This window comes from Eublepharis macularius, chromosome 2 (genome assembly GCF_028583425.1).
Source record: "Eublepharis macularius isolate TG4126 chromosome 2, MPM_Emac_v1.0, whole genome shotgun sequence".
Lineage (NCBI taxonomy): Eukaryota > Metazoa > Chordata > Lepidosauria > Squamata > Eublepharidae > Eublepharis > Eublepharis macularius.
Window position 1 is genome coordinate 122,675,526 of NC_072791.1, and position 23,951 is coordinate 122,699,476.

At 45.1% G+C, this 23,951-nt stretch overlaps 1 protein-coding gene across 4 annotated transcripts in view; it reads left to right on the top strand.

Annotated features, from left to right (window-relative positions):
• Positions 1 to 23,951, top strand: part of DENND5A (DENN domain containing 5A) — a 128,605-nt gene that overhangs the window by 13,911 nt on the left and 90,743 nt on the right. For all 4 annotated transcript variants that reach the window (XM_054970840.1, XM_054970841.1, XM_054970842.1 and 1 more), the window contains exons 2-5: positions 5,291 to 5,362; positions 5,917 to 6,026; positions 7,273 to 7,933; positions 14,966 to 15,153. In XM_054970840.1, the coding sequence (XP_054826815.1) occupies positions 5,291 to 5,362; positions 5,917 to 6,026; positions 7,273 to 7,933; positions 14,966 to 15,153 (1,031 nt within the window). The remainder of the gene's footprint in view (positions 1 to 5,290; positions 5,363 to 5,916; positions 6,027 to 7,272; positions 7,934 to 14,965; positions 15,154 to 23,951) is intronic.

The following is a 23,951-nucleotide window of genomic DNA, read 5'->3' on the forward strand; positions in this document are numbered from 1 at the left end:
AATGGCCTCCAGGGGGTGCCGCTGGTGGCAGACGGCCCGGTGAGCCTGCCTGTCCCTCTGCTGGAGCGGGGGCACGCTGCTCTCGGAGGAGCCAGGGCGACAGGCCAGAACGCGCCTGCTGTCGCTCTCGGAGCTGGTACGATGGGACCAGAGCGACATGCCCACCGCCCTGCGAGCCCTGCTGGCTGAGAGTGGTGCACTCCGGCAGGGCTCCAAGCGCAACGGCGAGTGCAACGGCGAACCCCTTGCTCTGGCCCTGTCACCCTGCCTCCTCCAAGAGTGGTGCCCGCCGCCCTTTGAGCCCAGCCCCCCCAGATCCCCTTGCCCCCTACCTGCCAGCCCTCCCCAGACCCCCTTGCCCCTCTACCTGCTAGCTCTCCCCCGACCCCTCCTGCCTCTCAGCTCTCCACAGGTCTCCTTGCTTCCTTACCTGCCAGCCCTCCCCAGACCCCTCCTGCCTCTCAGCCCTTCCCAGACCCCTCTTGCCCCCTACCTGCCAGCCCTCCCCAGACCCCTCCTGCCTCTCAGCCCTCCCCAGACCCCCCTTGCCCTCCCTACCTGCCAGCTCTCCCCAGACCCCTCCTGCCTCTCAGCCCTTCCCAGACCCCTCTTGCCCCGTACCTGACAGCCCTCCCCAGTCCCCTCCTGCCTCTCAGCCCTCCCCAGACCCCCCTTGCCCTCCCTACCTGCCAGCTCTCCCCAGACCCCTCCTGCCTCTCAGCCCTTTCCATATCCCCTTGCCCCCCTACCTGACAGCCCTCCCCAGACCCCTCCTGCCTCTCAGCCCTCCCCAAACCCCCTGCTCTCCCTACCTGCCAGCCCTCCTCAGTCCCCTCCTGCCTCTCAGCCCTCCCCAACCCCCTCTGTTCTCCCTACGTGCCAGCCCTCCTCAGTCCCCTCCTGCCTCTCAGCCCTTCCCAGATCCCTCCTGCCTCTCAGCCCTCCCCAGTCCCCTCCTGTCTCTCAGCCCTCCCCAGACCCCTCCTGTCTCTCAGCCCTCCCCAGACCCCCCTTGCCCTCCCTACCTGCCAGCTCTCCCCAGACCCCTCCTGCCTCTCAGCCCTTCCCAGACCCCTCTTGCCCCGTACCTGACAGCCCTCCCCAGTCCCCTCCTGCCTCTCAGCCCTCCCCAGACCCCCCTTGCCCTCCCTACCTGCCAGCTCTCCCCAGACCCCTCCTGCCTCTCAGCCCTTTCCATATCCCCTTGCCCCCTACCTGACAGCCCTCCCCAGACCCCTCCTGCCTCTCAGCCCTCCCCAAACCCCCTGCTCTCCCTACCTGCCAGCCCTCCTCAGTCCCCTCCTGCCTCTCAGCCCTCCCCAACCCCCTCTGTTCTCCCTACGTGCCAGCCCTCCTCAGTCCCCTCCTGCCTCTCAGCCCTTCCCAGATCCCTCCTGCCTCTCAGCCCTCCCCAGTCCCCTCCTGTCTCTCAGCCCTCCCCAGACCCCCTTTGCCCTCCCTACCTGCCAGCTCTCCCCAGACCCCTCCTGCCTCTCAGCCCTTTCCATATCCCCTTGCCCCCCTACCTGACAGCCCTCCCCAGACCCCTCCTGCCTCTCAGCTCTCCCCAGACCCCCTTGCCCCCTACCTGCCAGCTCTCCTCAGTCCCCTCCTGCCTCTCAGCCCTCCCCAAACCCCCTGCTCTCCCTACCTGCCAGTCCCCCCCCCCACACACAGAGCCCTCCCCAGCCCCATCTTTCTAGAGCCTGTTGTATTTATTTGCACAGTGGGCTTTGTTTCTTGTTTATTATATTTATATCTATCTTCAGGAACCTCAGGGAAGTATAGATGGTTCTTATCTTCTCTATCTTGTTCTCACAGCAGCAATGTGAGGTAGGTTATGCTGAGAGGGAATAACTTGCCCAGGATCACCCAGTGAGCTCCATGAGAAGAGACTTGAACCTGCTTCTCCATAGTTGAACACTCTGAATTAAGTTTACTCTGACAAACAGGGATAGAATGAACCCTTTATATATCATATGGAAAATAGACCTGCCTGATAATGTACTTAGTGCCCCCCCCCTTTTCAAACAAGAGGCAGGCAAGGAAGGATACACTTAACCTAATACATGACCTGGGTTCAAATCCCTATTCAGCCATGGAGGTCATGAGGAAAGCCTTGGCAGTTCGGATTCTAAGTACTACAGGAAGGCAACATTCCAGATGCGCGCGCGCGTGCGCGCGCGTGTGTGTGTGGCTTTTCAGTAGCAGCTCCCTGATAAATATTCTCCCAAAGAGCAACCTATTCAGTTGTACTTCCTGAGGTGCAGTAGAGTGCTGTGGAAGTAGATTCCCATCCAGCATTTCTTAGCTTAACTTGCTTAACTGGAGATCAGTTTGCCACACTGATCCATCGTAGACTTTTATGGTCTGCATTCATGAGACACACTTTTTAGTGTGAAGTCCAAATGCTAGCCATTCCATTGACTCTGGTTAGAAGGAAGACCACAAACTAGGATTCTTAATTAGACTTACATTTCAGTTAATGAATCTTGTTTGTAGTAAATCTAGTAGGCGGTTGTATCTGAATGCTGAAATCCCAGCTTAATTCTACTGTGTTTGTCAACCCCTTCCCCAGTACAGAGTCGTAATTGCAGATGGGCAAACAACCTTCATTGTTCCTGCTGCAGTTGTCTCTCACTGGTAGCTGATGAATTGAGAATTCCAAGAACAATCTGCTTAGTTTTGATTGTCTGCTGCAGTAACCATTCAGTTATCTGCATTTTAAACTAACTTTGGTTAATTGTGATGGATGAGGTTGCCTAAAGATTTTAAGCAAATTGTGGGAATCTAAGCCTGCAGAGGTCCTCACCTGGATGTTCCAGGCTAGCCTGATCTCATCAGATTTCAGAAACTTAGTAGGGTTGGTGCTGGTTAGTACTTGGATGGGAGACCACCAAGGAAGTTCAGGCTTGCTATGCAGAGGCAGGCAGTGACAAACCATCAGTTAGTTTCTAGTCACACACACACACACACACACACACACACCTGCAGAGGCTTGGTTGGGACTCACTGTTGCAGAGGCTGAAAATGCCTTCAGTTCCACTCATCTAGTAGCAGTAGAAGAAGAAGAAAGGGGGAAGTATGGCAGCCCCTGATAAATAGACTATGGGTAGCTGGCAGCACAAAATTCAAAGCAAAATCAGGACTCAGAACTCTGTCTCCAGGTTTTAAAAGACCCTGTTCCCCTTTCTTATACCCTGGGTTCTAGGAAAAATGAATCCTGATCCATGCAAATTACATTACAGTTTACTTCTGTAGTGAACTGATTGGGATCTGTGTGACCTGCCCTTTGCATGGTTAGAAGATCATTGTGCAGGGGGGCCTATATAAGTACAATAGTAATTAAAGCTGCCTTCTCAGTGCCAGCAAATGGGACTGTGTAGAACTTACCTTGCACTTGGCTAAGGCAGGCTATTGTGATGTTTGCTAACTGTGTGTCCTCCTGAGTAGGAAAAAAATGCCTGGTTGTAATTCTGCTAATTTTGTTTAAATGTTTATGACTGAGTAATCAGACTAATGCTAGTCATTTAATCATTTAATATTTTATATCACTACAGGAGAAGTGTTGATCTGCTGATAAATGAACGAGAGGGAGGAGTGATAAGAATTGTGCTTGTTGCATAGGCAGCTCCACCTAAATCTAATAAATAAATAAATAAGGGGGGAGGGGCATTAGTGACCAATTCCATTTTCAGAAAGGTGGTGGCATCATACATGTAGTTGGCATCCTCTGTGGCTGCCTCACTGTCTGAGTGCAACAAGCGGGAATGCTGCATGCCTGCACAGTACAGGACTATCTGTTGAGATAGGGCTGCTGATAGTTAGGGGGTGGGGAGGGAGGCCAGAGGAGTTCCAGTTGATGACTTTGCTGTTCCAGGTCCAAGAAAAGTCACAGAGCTGCACTCTAGTCCTGCTTGATGAATGTGTGTGCATTATGTGCTGTCAAGCCACTTCTAACTTATGGTGGTCCTATGAATGAAAGACTTCCAAAATGTCCTATCGTTGCTCAGATCTTGCAGACTGGTGGATGTGGCTTCTTTTATTGAGTCAAGCTATCTTGTTTTAGGTCGTCTTCTTTTCCTACTGTCTTCCACTTTTCTTAGCATTATTGACTTTTTCAGAGAGTCTTGTCTTCTCATGATGTGACCAAAATATGGTTGGCTCAGTCTCATCATTTTAGCTCCTAGGGAAGAATCTATCATAGCTTTTGGGATAGAGCAATATAGCTACCATGCTGAGCAAACAGGTCTGGTATGTTGCCCTGTTGTACATTGTTATTTTCTGGAATGAATCCTCTGTGATCAGCTAAATTTATGCGACTTTGCTCCAAATGTCACATCTTTTTGAAGATCAACTAGTAGCATTTGTCCTTTGGAACTCCTCCCACTGCCCCCAAGTCATTGGAAGCATTCATTTCTGGCCTTTAGAAAGTTGACCAACTTGTTCATTGTAAAAGGTATGCCCAAGGTTTTTGCTGATTTTATTGCAGCACTTATTTCATTTTGTGATCTACTTTGTGGCTCTGACACAAACCTGAAATGTGAGTTATGAATTAAATATTTAAATATACTTGGCCCTTCCTCCAAGCTGCTCTGTGTGTAGTATACAGGGGTGACCCCATTTTATTCCTCAGAATCTTTCATTTTAATAATCAGTTTTAAAAGTAGGACTCTTGTAAATAGCTTTATGTGGTCACATATCTTCAATTTTGTTGTGATTGAGCGATTTTGTGTACCCTAAAGTCTTTCTAAGCTTTTTGCGTTAGCATAAAAGTGCAATTTGGAGTTGTTCCACATTAATAAAGAGTAGAACACAGCAACAATTACAAAATCAGCCCCTTTGCCATTTAATTATTATGTACTGGAGAATAAATGGGTTGAAATGGCTTCCCCCATCTCATTTTGCAGATGGTGATAAAAGCTTTTGAGTTTATTTCAAGTATGGTGTTTTCATATAATTCTGCCTTATTGTTATAACAGCTGTCACTGTCCACATGCTCATTTTCCTGTTCATTCAGGGAAGGTGACAAAGTTTTCTTTTTCGAGTCAAAATTATTTAGAATATTTGCATTCATAGTAAGCATGTGGATTACCAGTACTTTTTACTTTTCTATAGTTGGAGAAAAATATCCTTGATAATCTTCTAAAACATGCAATTGGAAAATATTGTATCCAACTTACTGTGTTTCAATGAATTTTGAAACAGTTGCTTGGAAACAGATCTGTAGCTGCAATATGAATTTACACTATAAAATTATAATGCAGTGTTCTTTTTATTTGTTATATAGCATTATGCCAGTATATACAGGCCTCTAAAGCCCAAGATGGTGGTAGCCGTTTCATTTCCAGTTCTGCAGAAGGTAAAACAAAAAATGGGTAAAAAGCAAAATTTTGATTCATGCGGATGTTACTTCTTTACTATTCTGTCCCTTGACCATTTTGTGCCTTCTGGATTTCCTTTCACAGCTGATTTCTGTAACAGATGATGGATTCCAAGCTTAAATACAAAATGAAATAAATCTATTGTGCGTTTAAACTTTTGCTTAAGTTTTGCATCTTTTACTTATGTGTGCATTTCCTAATCATTTTTAAAATTAGATTTGCTGTGATGAACAAATGTAAACATACACATACATAATACATTTTTGAAACACAAAAAGCCACTAAAATAGCCTAGTTTAAACTTATTTACTGGAAAGGCACAGATAAATAATTGTATGCAATTCACTGCCAGTGTTATAATCTAATGCTACTTACTCTCTTTTGCTAATCACTACTTTGCATTTTCTGTTTCTTTTCAAGGAAATATTTGATCTTAATCCTTTTACTACTAAATAAAGTGCTTTCAGGCATCTATATAGAAGTGCATGGATTGAATATATTGTAATGGACCTTTCCCCCCTTTGTTTTTCAGGTGAAAATTTTGAACAGACTCCACTAAGGCGTACATTCAAGTCCAAAGTTCTTGCTCGTTATCCTGAAAATGTTGAATGGAATCCCTTTGATCAAGATGCAGTGGGAATGGTTGGTTACTTGTATTCTTAATGTTCATTTAGAAAAGGGGTACTACAAACATGAATTGGATCCAGTGCAAAATTTCCACACTTGCTCTAGAGTTCTTGCCTGAGCAGAAACGCAAGAAAAAGACTACTTGCTGGGTCAAACTTATTGTTTTTCCCACTTGCATTTCTGCTTCTGCAAGATCTTGTGCAAAAAAATTCTGGGGAGTAAAATATATAGGGAGAAAGTGCTAGCTGCATAAAATCTTGTGCCAGCAAAACAACACTAAATTTGTTTGTTTCCACTTGCCCATCACCTGATCCAAGCCAATGCTTCCAAATTGCTTAACCATAGTGTGTATTTCCTTATTTTCTTCCACCTCCCCACACCCCGGCCTTGGGGTGGGTCTGTCTTGCAAAAGAGAAATGAAGAATCGTCCCTCTGTCTACTTCTTATCTCCCTTGTATTTTTTCCCCACTCAACTGATTTCTTATACCTAGAATATAGTTGGTTGGAAGAAAACCACTTAGAGATGCAAAAAGGTTAGTGATGAAGGTTGATAGGAGAGAAGACAGCTCTACACATGTCACTGGTTCATCCCTTTTGTTGTTAAAATTGCACTGTTGTCATTTCTTTTGATAAGATTGACAGATTGCTGCTTAGGATGTGACTCTATCACTATTGCATCCAGTTTGACCCTGATATCTAGACAAGAATGAGGACTAGATGGGATGTATGCATATATTAGCATTTTGTCCTCAATTGTGATTGCAGGAAGTGCTCTGTGTCTATGTAACTGACGTGGAAAATCAGAAATTGGTTATTCTATACTGTTGGCTCAACTGCTACTGTCACTTCTTCAGTGCAAATAGCATTGTCAGTTTCCATCTGAATGAGCACCTTCTTCTGGTTCTTGTAAACATGAGCAGTAACTAAACATTAAGAGGAAAACCATGCTGGATCCTGTTTGTGTCTGGATCCTATATGTGCCTTCTGTTTCTGAGGACAAAGGCATCCCTGGAATATTTGAGTGTGTACCTCTTAAACTATGGGCCAGAATAAAAGTCAGTACATTTATTTTAATATGTTGCATGTAATTCATGCATATTCTGCTGGAGTTCATTTCAGTGGAACTTATATAGGAGATATTCATCTCAGATTTGTCTCCATTATACCTGAGGCATTTAAAGAGGTTAAAGTTAAATGTAAAATTATAATAGCTATTGATGTCTGAATTACTATATAACTGGTGTTCAATCTTTCTTTTCAGCTATGTATGCCTAAGGGCCTGTCTTTCAAGACACAAGCTGATGCCAGGGATCCTCAGTTCCATTCTTTTATCATTACCCGTGAAGATGGCTCACGGACATTTGGATTTTCTCTTACATTTTATGAAGAAGTTACCAGCAAACAAATCTGTAGTGCAATGCAGACATTGTATCACATGCACAATGCAGAATATGATATTCTTCATACTCCACCTACAAATGACAAAGATAACTGTAGCACTCTGGAAGACTGTAATGACACCTCTGTATCGAAACTGCAGCGATTTAACTCCTATGATATTAGCAGGGACACTCTGTATGTCTCTAAGTGCATTTGTCTGATAACCCCAATGTCTTTCATGAAGGCATGTAGAAAAGTACTTGAGCAACTCCACAGAGCTGTAACTTCACCTCAGCCACCACCATTACCTTTGGAAAGCTTTATTTACAATATACTCTATGAAGTTCCTCTTCCTCCAGCAGGGAGATCTCTAAAATTTTCAGGCGTTTATGGACCAATTATCTGCCAGAGGCCAAGCACCAATGAATTGCCATTATTTGACTTTCCAATTAAAGAAGTTGTTGAATTACTTGGAGTGGAGAATATGGTTCAGCTCTTTACCTGTGCTCTTTTGGAATTTCAGATACTGCTTTATTCACAGCGTGAGTACATCCTTTTATTCTGTAACTGCCAGGAGGTCATAATAAAATTTAAATTGTTTCCAATGTATGTAATTAAGTTAAAATTTTAATTGCGAATAGTAAATATTATGCACCTCATAATATTTGTGGAGAAAATGAGGGTCCAAAAATACCTAACTAAGCACATTGAAATCCATATTGAAGGGTATTTTTGCCTTAAATAAGTTAGTGGCTAGAAGAAGGACAAGTAGTTCTGACTTTTGTTTTCTCTTCTCAAATATAGAATGATGGTCTGGCCTTGAATCAGGCTTGATTCACATCTTACAGGAAATGTTATTTGAGTACATTTTTTCTTGTTTTGAAATTCAAAGGAAGGGAGGAGACTTTCTTCTAACAATGTCCAGTACACTCTGAGAGGGCTGGAGAAACCCATAGATATGGCCTTCTTTACTGCTTGCTTTACACCATAATGAGACAGAGAAGCCCCTCTTCTTATACAGAACTGATTCTTCAGCTTCATCATCTACACATAATACAGTACATGATAAAACACACAGTTGTGCAACCTAGATCTTATTGAGTCAAGCAGATGATAGAACAGATTCATTTTCATCCTAGCTGGTAGCTTAACTATAGCACCTAGTTTTGGCAACAGCAGGCTAATCCCATATTAAAGTTTATGAATCAGAAGCAACAGAATTAGCCGAAAAAGAAAATAGCAGATAGTTTTAAACAAAACATGATCAGATCTTTAGATTTACTTACATGTAGTTCTAGTTAACAAACCTTGATATGTTTTAGGTCCTTGAACCCAGCTTTGTCACTAATCAGGGCTAGTGCCAGGGTTTCTGGCACCTGAGGTGAGATACCTACTTGCGCCCTCTTGCCCCCCCACCCCGCTAACCAATTTTAAAAAACAGAAGAAATGTAGGAAAAATGAAAAGCACAAAACTTACATTTTAAATTTAATTTGTATTTCTTAATTTAAATTTTACTTTTTTAAAAAAGGTGTGAGAATAACAACAATCTTTGTTTTTCTTATTGTGAGCCAAAAATCTATTTTGTGAGCAGAAACAGCAACTTGCATTGAAGTTTTGAGCACACCTCCTTTTGTGTGCATGTGTAAAAAAGTTTCCCTCTCTCTTTCTTCCCACCTCTCTCTGAACCCAGAGACTCTTGGCAGTAGAAGGAGGGCTTCTCTTACAGGGCCCGCTTGGAGGAGAGAGATGTTTGGAAGGGGGACTGAGCTGAAGCCTTCTCTTTCTCTCCGATCCTCTCCAAGCCTTAAAATATCGATCACCTTTGTCAGAGATCCCTTTCGGGAACTACCCTCCATGCTCATCCTTCTCCCCCACCCTTGGGTTTGAAATGAACGGCAGCTGACAGCTAAGCATGTGGTGTATAAATATTGAAATAAACTATTGGGGAGAGGGGAAAGGTGGGGTGATATATGTAAACTAGGGAATGAGAGAAGGAAGGTGATAAAGAGGGGGGCACAGTGCGGGGCGCTGCTCTGCTGGAGTGAAGGGGGAGCAGCATTGAGATTGGAGAATATCAAGGGGAAGGGAGAACGAAAGGGAGAAGGGGGGAGGAAAGTAATAGAATTTAAAACAACAACTTTAAACCCAACAATAGTGATTTGCTCCTACCTGTCGTGCAGGAACAGAAAGTGTGTCTCACCTCACTTCCTCTTTCCTCTGGCGGTGCACACACAACCAGCCACTATTTCCACCAAAAGCAGCCCCCCCCAAAAGCCTGAGGAAAGGTGAGAAGTAGAATTGATGCCAGCTGGGGAGGGGGAAAGGGATGTACTAAAAGGAATGACAGGATTGCCCTTTGGAAATAATGGGAGAGGCTTGAAGGCTGATTGGAGAAAATGGAAGCCAGGAATGCCAATTTATTTGCCTGGGCTCCATTGAAATGCATTACAACACACAAAAAAGTGCAAGAATCCAATAGTGAAGCTGAGGCTCATGAAAGCTCATGCCCTACCACAAATTTTGTTAGTCTTATAGGTGCTACTGGACTCTTGCTTTTTTCTACTGCTACAAACAAACACGACTACCCATCTTGATCTATCAACACAAGCCCTAGAGTGGAATTACAGTCCCTGGGAGAAGAATCAGTGGACTGGGACTAGAATGGCAGTGGGTGTGGAATGACAGGGGCTGTCATTCCAGTCCCAGAGCCCTGACCCTATTCCCAGGAGCAGTCGTTCCACTCTTAGATCTGTCATTCTATTCCCTAAGCACAGGTTCTATTCCTAGGGGCTGTCATTCCACTCTGGGGCTGTCATTCCAGTCCAAGAAAGCTTCTGCTACTCTCAGGGGCTGTCATTCCATTGTGGTGCCTGTAATTCCACTCCAAGAATGATTCTCTACTACCAGGGGCTGTCATTCCACTGTGCAACCTGTCATTCCTTCCCAGAGCACGGATTCTGCTCTGAGGGGCTGTCATTGCACTCTGGGAGTTGTCATTCCAGTCCCAGAACACTTTTACTCCTCCCAGGGTCTGTCATTCCAGTCTGGTGCCTGTCATTCCAGTCCTAGAATGCTGCTTCTACTCCCAGCGGCTGTCATTCCACTGCACTTTGGGGGCTCTCCTTCCAGTCCCAGAGCACTGAGCCTATTCCAAGGACTGTCATTCCACTCTGAAACCTATCCTTCTGGTCTTGGAGCACAAACTCTACAGCTAGGGACCGTCATTGCACTTTGGGGGCTTTCATTCCACTCCCAGAGTATTCCATCTGGTCCCAGAGACCTTTATGGAAAATCCATTCCACATTTTCTTTGCAACTTGTTTTGTGTTGTGATGCATTTCAATGGAGCCCAGGCAAGTAAATTGGCATCCCTGGCTCCCATTATCTCCAATGGGCCTTCAAGCCTCTCCTATTATTTCCAATGGGCAATCCTCCTGTCATTCCTTTTAGTACATGGTGGGAGGGGGAAGCAAGAAATAAAGGAGGGAACAAGGAGGACAAAAGGTCAGATGAGAACTTGCTGCTCCCCAGCCAGCTAGAGTGTCTCTTGCTCCTGGAAGCTTCGCCCAAGGCTTAAATAGAGAGAGAGAGAGGAGGAGGGGGGAAAGGCAGAGAGAGAAATCCGCTGATGGGGCTGAACTCAAAGCTCCTCAGGCACTGGCTGAGCAGGAAAACAGGGCTGCCCTTCTGCACTCCAGAAGAAATATCTTGCCCCAAGAAAGGAGAATTCCTTCGCGAGTGCACGGGAGTGCGCACACTGCAGGGAACTCCGGTCATTGGGGGGCCAGTACGGTGTCTCTTTCAGAGTTCAGCGCCCGAGGCGGGGGCCGGCTCCGCCTCAATTGAAGAGCCGGCCCTGAATTTAAACCAGTTAATATATTCTTAGCGAGGGTTGGACTTGGTTGTCCATGAAATATTCTGGGGTTATTTTGCCATACCAACTGATCCCACAAATACTTGGTCTTGACAAAAAATATTCAATCCAGGGCCACTCCTGCACTTCACAACGGGCCGATTTCGGCCTCAGACAGGCTTGATTTGGCCTGCTGTAGAGGGCAGGAACACAGCCAGAAGGCTCCCAAAGAGCTCCTGTGCTTCACAGTGGGCCAATTTAGACCCCAAATGGGCTGAAATTGGTCTGCTGCAGAGCACGGGAGTGCTTCCAGGGGCAGCACAATGCCCTGCATAATGACTTTGTCTCCTGGAAGTGACATCATCGTGCAGCCCAGGAGTGCACATGTGAGTGCCGGGTCTTCCACCTCCCATGCGGAGGGTGAAGGGACCTGGAAACCCTAAAGAAGGTCCATTTTTTTGACCATCAGTAAGATTCTAGGATACAGGTAGGTAATTTAAAACTACATAAACATCCTCAAAGATCAATGGAAATATTATAAAATTAATATGAGTAATAACTTCTTCCCCAAAAGAAGTTCCCCTAATAACTGGACATAGCCATCAGTATATATAAATTTCCCCACCTGGGTTGTTTCAGGTTGTGGAAAACGGCATGGGGAACGGGGAAGATGCAGAGCCAGTTTGGTGTAGTGGTTAAGAGTGCGGGCCTCTAATCTAGAGAACCGGGTTTGATTCCCTACTCCTCCACTTGAAACCAGCTGGGTGACCTTGGGTCAGTCACAGCTTCTAGGAGCTCTCTCAGCCCCACCCACCTCACAGGGTGTTTTATTGTGGAGATATTAATGACATACTTTATAAACTGCTCTGAGTGGGAGTTATCCTGAACAGCGGTATATAAATTGAATGTTGTTGTTACTGTTATTGTGCACTGTAGTCCTGATCCAAATTGGGCCCGCACACTTGGGAGTTAAGCTCCCATCATGGAAATTCCAGCACATGTCTGACCTAAAGCTCTCATGGGGGACATGAGGGACTTTGTAATAGTAAACTGCCCCTTAGTCGCACTTCTTCTGCACTGCTACTGTAAACCTTTTTGGGGATCTCAGGGCCAAACAATATGGTATGCTTTATACAAGTTGCCAAGAGAGAGTGGCAGCCATGTTGGAGCTGTGAGTCTGTGGCAGTAACTTTTGTATCAAAGTGCATCAGGGGCATGATTAGGATTAGGACTGTGATGAGTAGGAGGGAGGGGCTTCCTCCCACTGTGCTGTATTTGGGATCTGAAATGACTGGGGGCTGCAGGGGGTGCATTATTTGCCCATTGGGGAGGCTGCACATGCAAGTGTATAGTGCATATGCAGCCCCTTGATGGTGCAAATAAGACACCAACCTCCTTCAGCTCTTAGGCTGTTTTGGCTCCCAAAAATGGTATGAGAGAAGGAAAAAGCCCCTTTTCTCGGTTCCACAATCTCAATCTAAATTGGGCCTGTGATGGACGGAACTAGTTCCAGCTCCACCTCTCCCAGGGAGGCAGCCAATGACAGCTGGTGGAATGTTGGGTGAGTGGCTGTTGGAAAGTCTGTTAGAAAGGCAGTTATGAGAAAGAGTTCACATGAAGTTTATCCATATATTCAGATCTGTGCCTAGGAATCACATTGCAGTCAAATTGCAGCATGTAAAAGGTTATGAAATTGTAGCTCTAACTTTTAGTGTATGTTTACCAATTTTCAAATGATATACATATGGTGAAATCCTAAGCAGAGTCACTCCAGTTGGATTTAGGCTGGAGTAACTCTGTTTAAGATTTCATTGTTAATCTTTCATCCTGAAATATTCAGATTAAGTTTATAAATTGTTTTCTTGTGAAAGCATGTTCATCATAGTAAGTTAAACTGGTCAGTGCTATTTTTAAGTTTAGATATTTTTCATTGTGTGGTTTCCTATTATTTTAAAGTTCCTTTTAAAAGTACAGTTGATACGTTGCATGTTCTTGCTAATTATCACATTTCTTAAAACGCTAATTATAAAATTTATACTAAAATTTGAATACATAATCAGTCTTTGCTAGTTATTTTCTCATTGTTCTTGAGGTTCTTGTGATACTACTCTACATAGCAAAGATTATGTAGTAAAGACTACTACAGTAAACTTGATCTAGTAAAAACTTTCTGTGTAAGCAAATCTCTCCTGTATTGACTTGGATCCATCAGAGTATTTCCATGCATGATTCTTTTCACCTTCCCCATTTGTTGCAGTCCCAAATGTCCCCCAAATGCTGCTCTTAAGGGTCCCCTGTCCCTAGGAAGGAACTCTTGGGGTTACAGCAGGAGGGAGAGGTGAGTAAACTGCTATCTGTGGGTGAAAATCCATCTAAAATAGTGTTCTGATGGATCCAAGTCAATGATGTAATAATAGTATCGAGGAAAAGATGTTATATTAAAATTAAAGACCTAATACAGTTTTTTGTAAGTATAGTGCGCATACATGCAGAAGATTCTTACAGACTTTGTCCTTCCCTGTGCACATGTTCACATTGAACATTGAAACAGATGGTTGATGCATGCCTTCTGCATTCCCTTATATTTATTTATCTATTTATTTTATTCAGCTTATACCCTGCCCTTCCTGCAGGCAGACTCAGGGCAGCTTCCAACAAGATATACAGTTAAAAAATACAATTAAAAACATTATAATCACATTGGTCCAAATAATATGAAAAAGTCTGCACACCATGAAGCAAATCAGGCTACTGCAAAGTCACCATAAACCATGGGCACCGCCATGATGTAACACCAGGGCAGCCACAAAAAGAGGGCAGGGCAGTCAGAAGGGGTGGACAAAATAGCTGTTGTCCTCTTCTCTGTGCAAGTTACTTGCAAAATATAGTATTTTATTCTCTAATGATGCATTTTAGAGAAATCATGTTCTATTTTATATTTTAATTATCATAGAGAAATAGCTAAATTAGAATCTATATTGGTCAGTCCATTATTTTTGTGGCATCATGCCACGGTTTGTGATATTTTCATATATTAGTGCATGCCCCAGTAACATCTAGATTAGACTACTGCAGTATGCTCTATGTGAGGCTGCTATTGAAGACTGTCTGGAAGCTGCAGTTGGTATGTGGCCAGATTGTTGACTGGAGTGGGTCATTGGGACCGTATCACTCCAGTCTTATTCCTATCTGCACCGGCTCCTAGTTTGTTTCTGCCCGAATTCAAGGTGCTGTTATTGACTTTTAAGCCTTGTGCAACTTGGGGTGACCATACTTTATCACATACTTCCATATGAACTGACCTGACTCCTCCTGTCATCCTCATAGGCCCTGCTTCAAATGGATACATGAAAAAAGGCCTTCTTGGTCATGGTGCTAAAACTTTGGAATTCCCTCCTCAGGAAGACTTATTTGTCTCCGTCTGTTGTTGTATTCTTCCAGCGGGCAATGACTTTTTTGGTTTAGTTCTGTGTTCCTCACTAACTCTTACTAGCCCTTTCCCCTGTTTATATGTCTTTGTGATTATATATTTTATTTGTTTTAAATATTGTATATATATTTGTATTTTAAACATTGTTTTAATGTTGAAAATTTTTAATGTTGCCACTTTGTGGACCTTGATTTGAGTGGAAAGGGGGCATAGAAATGTTTTAAATAAAAATAAATATATATTGCAGATTTGTGGCAGAGAGAATTCTTTGAATGTTTTCCTGTATTTTAGATTACCAGAGACTGATGACTGTGGCAGAGACAATCACAGCACTGATGTTTCCTTTCCAGTGGCAGCATGTCTATGTTCCCATTCTCCCAGCCTCCCTCTTACACTTTCTAGATGCTCCTGTCCCTTATCTAATGGGCTTGCACTCAAATGGGCTAGATGACCGGTCTAAACTGGAACTCCCCCAAGAGGTAAGGAGGAAAAGTTTGTTCAGAATTGGGGTTCATTTGACTGCACACCAAGTTATAAGGAATTATAGCTGGAATCAGTGTGTGCACACGTGTGTGTGTGTGTGTGTGTGTGTATTTTAAAAAGAGGAAGTCTAGATCAATGCTTGGTTTGGTCTTGGGTGGATTTGATAAGGGAAATTAGATTGTACACCAGAGATGGCTCCAGAAATTTCACCTTGCATTGTCCTTCAAACGTTGAAGCCTGTCACTGGAGTTTCAGATGCTATAGAAATTTACATCAAAAATGAAATAAGTGTTTTGGAATGTTGAATCTCCATATAATACCAAATACACAGAGATATGCAACCCAGTTTCATTGGTGCCATAAAGTTCAAGGCCCTGTAATAAATCATTAGAGTCCTTGCTTATGCAGATGTTTTCTAGGTTGCAGGCACATGATGTAGAAGCTTGCTTAAAAGGCTTCAGTATTTTGTATGTAATGATGGTGAACAGAAGTATCTATGTATTATTGCTGTAAACATAATTTGTTACCCACCTTTCTCACTGAGGCTCAAAGCAGTTTACACAGTATGAAAATCAATTCAATCAGACAGTAAAGAACTCCAGTAAACAGTTACAGTGATACTTAAGCATATTACACAAATCTTCTAGTATTATTTATTTATTTATTTGATTTATATCCCGCCCTCCCCACAAATGGGCTCAGGGCGGCTAACAACATGAATAAAACACATTAAAATCACAAAACCATAAAATCAGTAGTAATCTTTAAAAAGTCATTAAAATAGTCCAGGCGCAGGGTATTTAAACAAATATTTGGGAGTCTGTATATGGGCATAACAGATGGCTGAGGGCAGCCCCAGAAAAAGTGGCGGTCTTAGATGGAAGATGTCCTTCGGGCCAGGTACCACCAGGAGTTGCTTGTCTGCAGAGCACAACACCCTACAGGGGTCATAATGGAAGAGGCAGTTCCGCAGGTATTCAGGTCCGAGTCCGTGAAGGGCTTTAAACACCAGATCCGGAACTCCACTGGGAGCCAGTGCAGCTGGCACAGCACAGGATGAATGTACACTCGAATTGGTGTTCCAGTAAGGATGCGTGCCGCTGCATTCTAGACCAGCTGTAACTTCCGGGTCAGGCCCAAGGGCAGCCCAGCGTAGAGTGAGTTGCAGTAGTCTAGCCTGGAGGTGACTGTTGCATGGATTACTGAGGCCAGGTCCTGGGGTGAAAGATAGGGTGTCAGTTGCCTGGCCTGTCAAAGATGAAAAAAGGCAGACCTGGCAACGGTTGCGACCTGGGCCTCCATTGAAAGTGTGGCATCCAAGGTCACATCCAGGCTCCTCACTGTTGGTGAAGGTTTCAGTTGTACCCCGTCGAGGGCTGGGAGCCAGGTCCCCAGCTCGATCGCCCCCACGACCCAGACACAGAACCTCCGTCTTCAGAGGATTCAATTTCAGGTGACTCTGATGTAACCATACCGTCACAGCCTCAAGACCCTTGGCCAAGGAATCCAGAGCAAGATCAGACTGGCTGTCCATCAACAGATAGAGCTGAGTGTCATCTGCATACTGGTGATAACTCAGCCCCAAACTGCGAGCTAACTGGGCAAGGGGGCGCATATAGATGTTAAAGAGCATTGGGGAAAGAATCGCCCCCTGAGGGATGCCGCATACCAAAGAATGGCGAGCGGACATCTGTTCCCCAAGTGCCACCCTCTGCTCCCGATTGCGAAGGAAGGAGTTCAGCCATTGCAGGGCTGTTTCATGAATCCCCACATCGGCAAGGCGGTGGGTCAGAAAATTATGATCGACTGTGTCGAACGCTGCTGTAAGATCTAAAAGTATCAGCAGTGCCGACACGCCCTTGTCCAGGTGTCGCCGCAGATCATCTGTGAGGGATCTGAGTAGTAGGATCTGAGTCTTAAACCATTGCTGAGAACATCTCAAGAATTTCAGCTTTTATTTAAAAATAATTTTTGTGGCAGTTTAAAACTTGTAAAAATAACTCAACTGCCTGGGTCTCCTTGTCTTCTCTATTTGTTCTTTGAGAGGAGTATGTATTGTGTTCCTCTATCCACTTATGTCAGATTCCTTTCTGTTTTCTTATTATTTTTCTTGATAATACCTGTATACCAGTTTCTTGAAAAGTTTAAAACAAGGTGAGAGAGTTTCATTGAACTGGCAGTTCAGGGAGACTCCAGGAGTGAAATGGAAATGCTATCTTGTTTTAGACAACCTAGCGGTTTTGGGTTATTTTTATAATTTAAAAATATTTCAGAGATTTGCTCGGCGCAAAGAGGGAATTACTGCTGAGTGAATCAATTCTGTGTCTGTTTTTGAGTGTCTTTGGAAATGCTGATTGCATTTATTTCTGTGTTTCAAGTGAAACTGAAAGGAAAGGAACATATTTATTTCTAGTGAACCTATGGCCTTGTTGTATAGAACCATAAAAATTTAGATCATTGTTGGTTTTCTGTGTAGTCCCACGTGGGACTGCGCAGGCTTGCTGACTCAGACGGCTTTTACAGCTTTTTTCTCCTCTAGAGGGGGTGCTCTGCTCCCAGAACACTTGCATGGCAACTTCCCGCTGAAGATGCCCACGCCCTGGGGGGGCGCACCCCCTAACTATCAGTTCCTTCTTTGCTGCTGACCAGTTAGGATCGCTGATGAGAGCTTCTCCTCTTTTCACGAGTCACTGATCTCTTTCTGTGGAGAGACAGAGGGAGAAAGAGGGCAAAGTAACTCTCTCATAGCTGATAGAGCCCTCCTTAAAAAATGCACCCAGTGCACCCAGCTTCAGCTTTCTCTATTGTTATTGTTTCTTTCCCTTCTCTGGAGAGACAGAAGAAGAGAGAGAGAGCAAAGTCTCTAAGTTGCTTATGGCTGATAAAGCCCTACTAAAACGCATCCAGTGTGCAACAAAATAACAAGGATTGTCAGTAGGAGCCTCTCCTGTGTTTGAGAGGTCCGTTGTCGCTGTTTCCCTCCTGCAGAGGGACGGAAGGAGAACGAGAGAAAGCAAAGTTTCTGACTTACTCATGGCTGATAAAGCCCTTCTGTAAATGTACCCAGTGTGCAATAAAATAATGAGAATGGACAGACACTCACTATGCCTCATTTGTCTGGGGAAGACCACAATGTGAATTCCCCCAAGGCAGAGCCAAATGAGCAGCTCAGACTCAAGGCTATATTGTGGGAGCAGGCATTGTCGACAATGACCAGCCCATCTGGAAATATCTCTGCACTTGCAGAGCATGCTGAACATACGGATCCGACCTGAACACCAAGCTCGGTGTCAACCGCTGCAGCGACTTCAGACCCAACAGTCTCCCATCGAACCCGACAGGCCCCCTTCGAAGGGCTCATCAGAACCATCTGGCCCTTGACTCCATCCCTCGGATCTGACAGTTGATCGGTTAAGATCCTTGGAATCGAGAGAGGCTGCGTGCAACTCCCAAGAGCTTCTTAGGTAAGAGGTGGAATCGAAGTTGAAACACTTTGAGAAACAGGAAGAGCTCTAGACAGAGGCTAGTTATTAGGGGTGTGCACCAGAAAAATCTTTGGGTTTCCCTGAAGCAGGAAAAAGCTTTGGAAAAACCTGAAGTCTGAAGAGGCATGCCACTTCGGATTCGGGTTGCTAAGTTGCTTTGGTATGCTCCATAAAGATTCAGAGTATACTGAAGTGATAGGGGAAGGGGGAGGCCCACCCGACCCTTAAATTCCCACCCCACCCCACCCCACTTACATGGCCAGGCAGAAGGCTGGAGCTGCCGCCGCTCTGACCAGCTGGCCGGTGGAGAAGACCTTCCTCGCCACTGTTGCCGTGGCCTGTCAGTGTGGCCACATGGGCGGAAGACCTTCCCTGCTGGCCTTAAACTCCCACCTCCACCCTTAAACCTCATCCCCCCACCCCCACCCCACTTACCTGGCCAGGCAGAAGGCTGGAGCTGCTGCTGCACTGGCCAGCTGACCAGCAGAGAGGGCTTTCCCCGCCATCGCTGTGCAGCCATGGCTGGCGCGGCCAGCTGGCCAGCACAGAGGACTGCTGCCGCCGCTGCCGAAAACCAGCAGGGAGGCAGGAGGGCTTCCTCCTCCAGCATTTTGCCAGGTAAGTTGGGGGTGAGGGGTAAGGGTAGGGAATTGGAAAGTTTAAAGGGCCCTTTCCTGCCACTTGCAAGTGGCAGGGCCCTTTAAACTTCAGCTGGGAGGCAGGGGGAATTCCCCCCACCTGCCAGCTAAAGTTTAAAGGGCCCTGCTGCTTGCAAAAGGGCCCTTTAAACTTAACCCCAAGGGCCCCGAAGCTCCCTGAAGCATTAAGAATGCTTCGGGAAGCTTTGAATTGGGATTTCCGAATCGGGGCCAGCATGCTTTCCGAAGCATGCTTACCAAAGCTTTCCGAATTGGGCCTGATTCAGGTATTTTACCCAAATTGGATACCCGAAGCGCACACCCCTACTAATTATTGATCTTGAAATGCTAGCGGTGGAAGGGATTGAAACCCCTTGAATGCCCCTGCCTCACTCAAAATTGTTTTTCTTTGTATGAAGAGAAAGGCATGATTATACATCCCTATATAGACCAGTGTGTCCAAGGGTTTGTAAAAACCATTTATTAGGAGTAATGCCATACGGAGGTTTCTTCTCAGGACCCATGAGAGAGGCTTTCAGCACCAGGTGCTGATTGGGCAACATGTATATCACATGGAGTTGATTGGATCCGTGTTTGAGCATTGGGCTCTGGCACATCCCTGACCTCATTTGAGGCAATGAAAAGGAGCCCAAGGTATTGCTTCTGGCTCCTTGCCAGTGTAGCTGTTGGGGACAGGTAATTTTCTATTCCCCACAGATGATCTCTGCCTGTATGTGAAGCAAAAGAACTGAGGATGTCAAATCCTTAAATGTCAATGTATTTTATAATACTTATAGTCTGACAACCCTGCTAACGTTGCCTTCTCCATGACTGAAAGGTTTTTTTCCTGGATATAGTGACCATCTTGCTTGAGAAACTAGCTCCAGTCCCACTTACCTTAACAAGATTGAGGAACCATATGAGACAAAGGAGTACATTTATGCTCCCTTTCTATGCATCCTCCACTTTCCTCATGAGAAGTACATATAGGCAAAGACAAGGACTCACTGACAGAGATGGCAAATATCAGCGCTTTTTTCAGGGGAAAAAGGTGGTGGAACTCAGTGGGTTGCCCTCAGAGAAAATGGTCACATGGCTGGTGGCCCCACCCCCTGATCTCCAGACAGAGGGGAGTTTAGATTGCCCTCCGCGCTCTTACTTTATGAACATTTCCATCTCCTGTCCAGATCTGAGTGTTCTTCTGGTCTCACGAAACTCAAAACTCAATCCTTCTGGTATTTCCCATCTATATCTGATGTTCAATTCTTTCAACATTTGTACTAGTTCTCTGTATTTCTTCCTCTCCAACAAAACCCCCCTAGGAAGTTCCTTCATTATTCTCACTGTTTTTCCACCAATTTCCAGAGGGTTTTGAAATTGCTTACTCACAATCTCTTCTCTTGTTCTTTTCGTTGTAAATTGGACTATTATATCCGTTGGTAGGTTTTTTTGTGCTGCATATTTTGAGTTGATTCTGTATGTCACATCCAGAAAGGCTGCCACTTCCTCTGGTTCCTTATTCAAAAATTCTGCTAGTACTTCTGAAATCTGCTCTTGGGTTGATTTCCCTTCCACTTCCGGGACTCCGCGAAATCTAAGTTGTTTTTCCATATGCTTACATTCTGCCACGGCCATTCTCTCTTTCAAACCCTTGGTTTCTATCCTGTGATACAGCCAACTTGTCAGTTTCATCTTCCACTGTTTTAACTTTCTGCTGCGTCGATTGTAATTCTTTCTTGACCTCATCAATATTTTTAACCAGCTCCACCATCTCTGATTTAAAAGTCTCTTTGAGCTCCTTAATGTCTTTCACAATCTCTTGCATCATATCTTTGATCTCCTTATTCCCCTCTGCGACTTTTTTATCAAGACTGTCCAGCGCTGTTTGCCATTCTTTCTTCGACATCATGGGGCTTGCCTTACCTCGCTCCCACGAGTCCGCTCTTTTCCTTAACTCCGTGGCGTGGCTGATTTACTTTCCTCACCTTAAGCATCAAATTTTAACAAAGTCTTTTAAAAATTTGCGATCTTAGCATCCAAAATGTCGGGCGTCTTTTCTCTATGGTTTTTACTTGAAGTTTATGCCCTTCCCCTTATCCAAAATGTCCTACTTCTGCCCAATTTGAGGTCAAGCTCTTTCCCTTCTTCAAAATGGCGCACGTCCTCTTCCGGTTCCTCAGAGGCCGCTTCCAGCCAGTCTTTCTATTGCACTGACGCACTTCCGGTTTCTCTTCTCGACACAGTGTTTCTCACGATGTTTCAACTTTCTCACACTTTGCTATCTCTTACAAGCTGCAGGTATGTAAACAATAATCTATTTTCCGCGTTAACTCCTCTCTAAAAAATTCTTTTTTCTCAGTTACTTTGCCAGACTATTCACAGTAAGTTATTAAGTCTTTTGCAATTTTTGTCTTCTAATTTGATTCAGTTTCTTTTACCATTTTTCTTCTCACATAAAGAGATAGCAATCTTTACCTTATTAAATCTTCTTTATGGGTTGTAATCGCTGTCTCAGTAGTTACGATAGTCCAGTATTCCCAGTTTAATGCTGAAGCTTGGGTACGGAGGTCTTAAGCCAAAAACTTGACTCCAGAGCTACTGCAGAGATCTTTGCCACCCGTCTACGAGCAGGGTCTCAAGGCTGGGTGGGTTATCATTGCGTAGATCCCCCCCCACAGCCAAGACCCTCACATTCTCGGGGTCTTGAGCGTACTTGCCTGTTCTCTGCCTGAGAACAGGGGGCTATGGGCAGTTGGCACCCCACTAGCCCTCACAAACAGCAGCACGAACAGCCCAGCTCCCTGAGCTGCTTCAGCCCTCCATGAACTCCAACCCGGAAGTCAGCACGTATCTCATTTCTCAATTTATGAGGATTACAGGAAAATTCTGAGATTTCAGTTCGGAGATAAGGTCTATTAAGGTCTTTTCCTTTGGCTTGGCAACAACCCCCAGCATATTCACTAAACATATGACAGTTGTAGTGACATTCCTTAGAATACAGGGTATTCTATCCAACCTTATCTGGATGGTGGCCTAACCACTGCAAATTCTAGAGAGACTCTTCAAGCTTATATTTAATAGTCAGAAAATGTCAACGTTTGGACCTCATCATTAACTTTAATAAGTAGCTCCTGTACCCAAAAAGGGTACAATTCCTAAAGTTCTGGTTTTCTTTTAAGGGGCTGAGCAATGGAAGCATTTGCGTCCTTGGAGTGGGCTGGAAGAATACAGCTATGAGATATCCCCTCCTAATGGAGCTTTTCAGTCAACATTAGAACCAGATGCTATTAGACTGGATGGCTGTGACTACAGAGGCCAATCAGTGGGCAGAAATGCATATGGGATGACTACTACTTTGGTTCTTGTCTTTTTGTAACCCAGGTTAACCATAAGTCACTGAATTGGTGATTTTCTGACTCCTTATCTTTTCAAAGAAATTGAACTTGGCCCTTGGCCAATGGATACTTCTATCACCCCTGATACTTTGTTAGGAGACCGGAGGGATATATTACCAGAATTCTAAAGTCACGGCATATAGGTATGGAAGAAGGAAAGCTACACACCTATGTTTGAAACTAAAGGTAGCTTGATACGTGCTTCTCCCTTGTGGATAGGTTAGGGAACAAAGTGTACAGATACCCATATATGGTGGGGATTCTCAGAGTTAAAGCTCTTCACTTGAGAAGAAAACAGCACGGCTTCCATGTCCTACTGCAGAAGGGGGTGGGGCACAGCCTGCCTAGGGATAATCTTTCTGACCCAGTTGGTCAGGACACCGATTTATGTATTTCCACCTATTCCAGTTATTGGTGGTGATTAATATGCAAGCAGACTGGACCACATATATTGTAATAGCACCTTTCTGACCATGGCATTGTGATTCCATCAACTGTTGGAGAGAGCCAAGGCCAACATCTTGTGCTTCCCTAGTGTCATGGCCCAGTCTGAGAGTGAGGTCTCCTCTGGAGGAGAGGAGCCTCGTTTAGCCAGCCAGGACTCCTCAGGAGAAGATGAGCCCTGTGTAGCCAGCCCTAGCCCTGATTCAGCAGAAGCCAGCAATCAGGAGCAACAGCTGCTGGCTGTTCAGAGCTTGCAGCCAGCAGCTGAGACACCAGCACCCTCTAGCTCCAACACCACAGGGGAAGCTCAGCCAGGGACTTCTACAGGTGCAGCGCAGCCAAGAGTCTCCACCCCCCCAGGTTCACCCACGCCCAAGGAACACCGCAGGCAGCGCCAGAGACTGGAACTGCAGGAGAGACGGCGCAGTGCTCGCCTCTTGAGCCAATGCCAGCTGCTGGAGAGTGATGATGAGTAGCGTCAGGATGGAGCAGCGATTTCTGGGGTTTGCCAATTATTACCGGCAATTCATCCCCCAGTTTGCATCCATAGCTGTCCCTCTCACTCGACTTCTCCGGCCTTGAGAACCTTTCCGTTGGACACCGGAAGCCAGCGAGGCATTCCTGACCCTAAAAACTCGCTTTGTCATGCAACCAGTCCTGCAATACCCAGATCCCCAGCTACCCTTTTTAGTCGAAGCAGATGCCTCCAGCACCACCATCGGAGCAGTGCTCTCCCAACGGGCAACCCCCTCCAGCACTCCGCAGCCTTGCGCTTACTACTCTCGCCAGCTGACCCCCACCGAAAGGAACTACACCATCTGGGAGCGGGAGC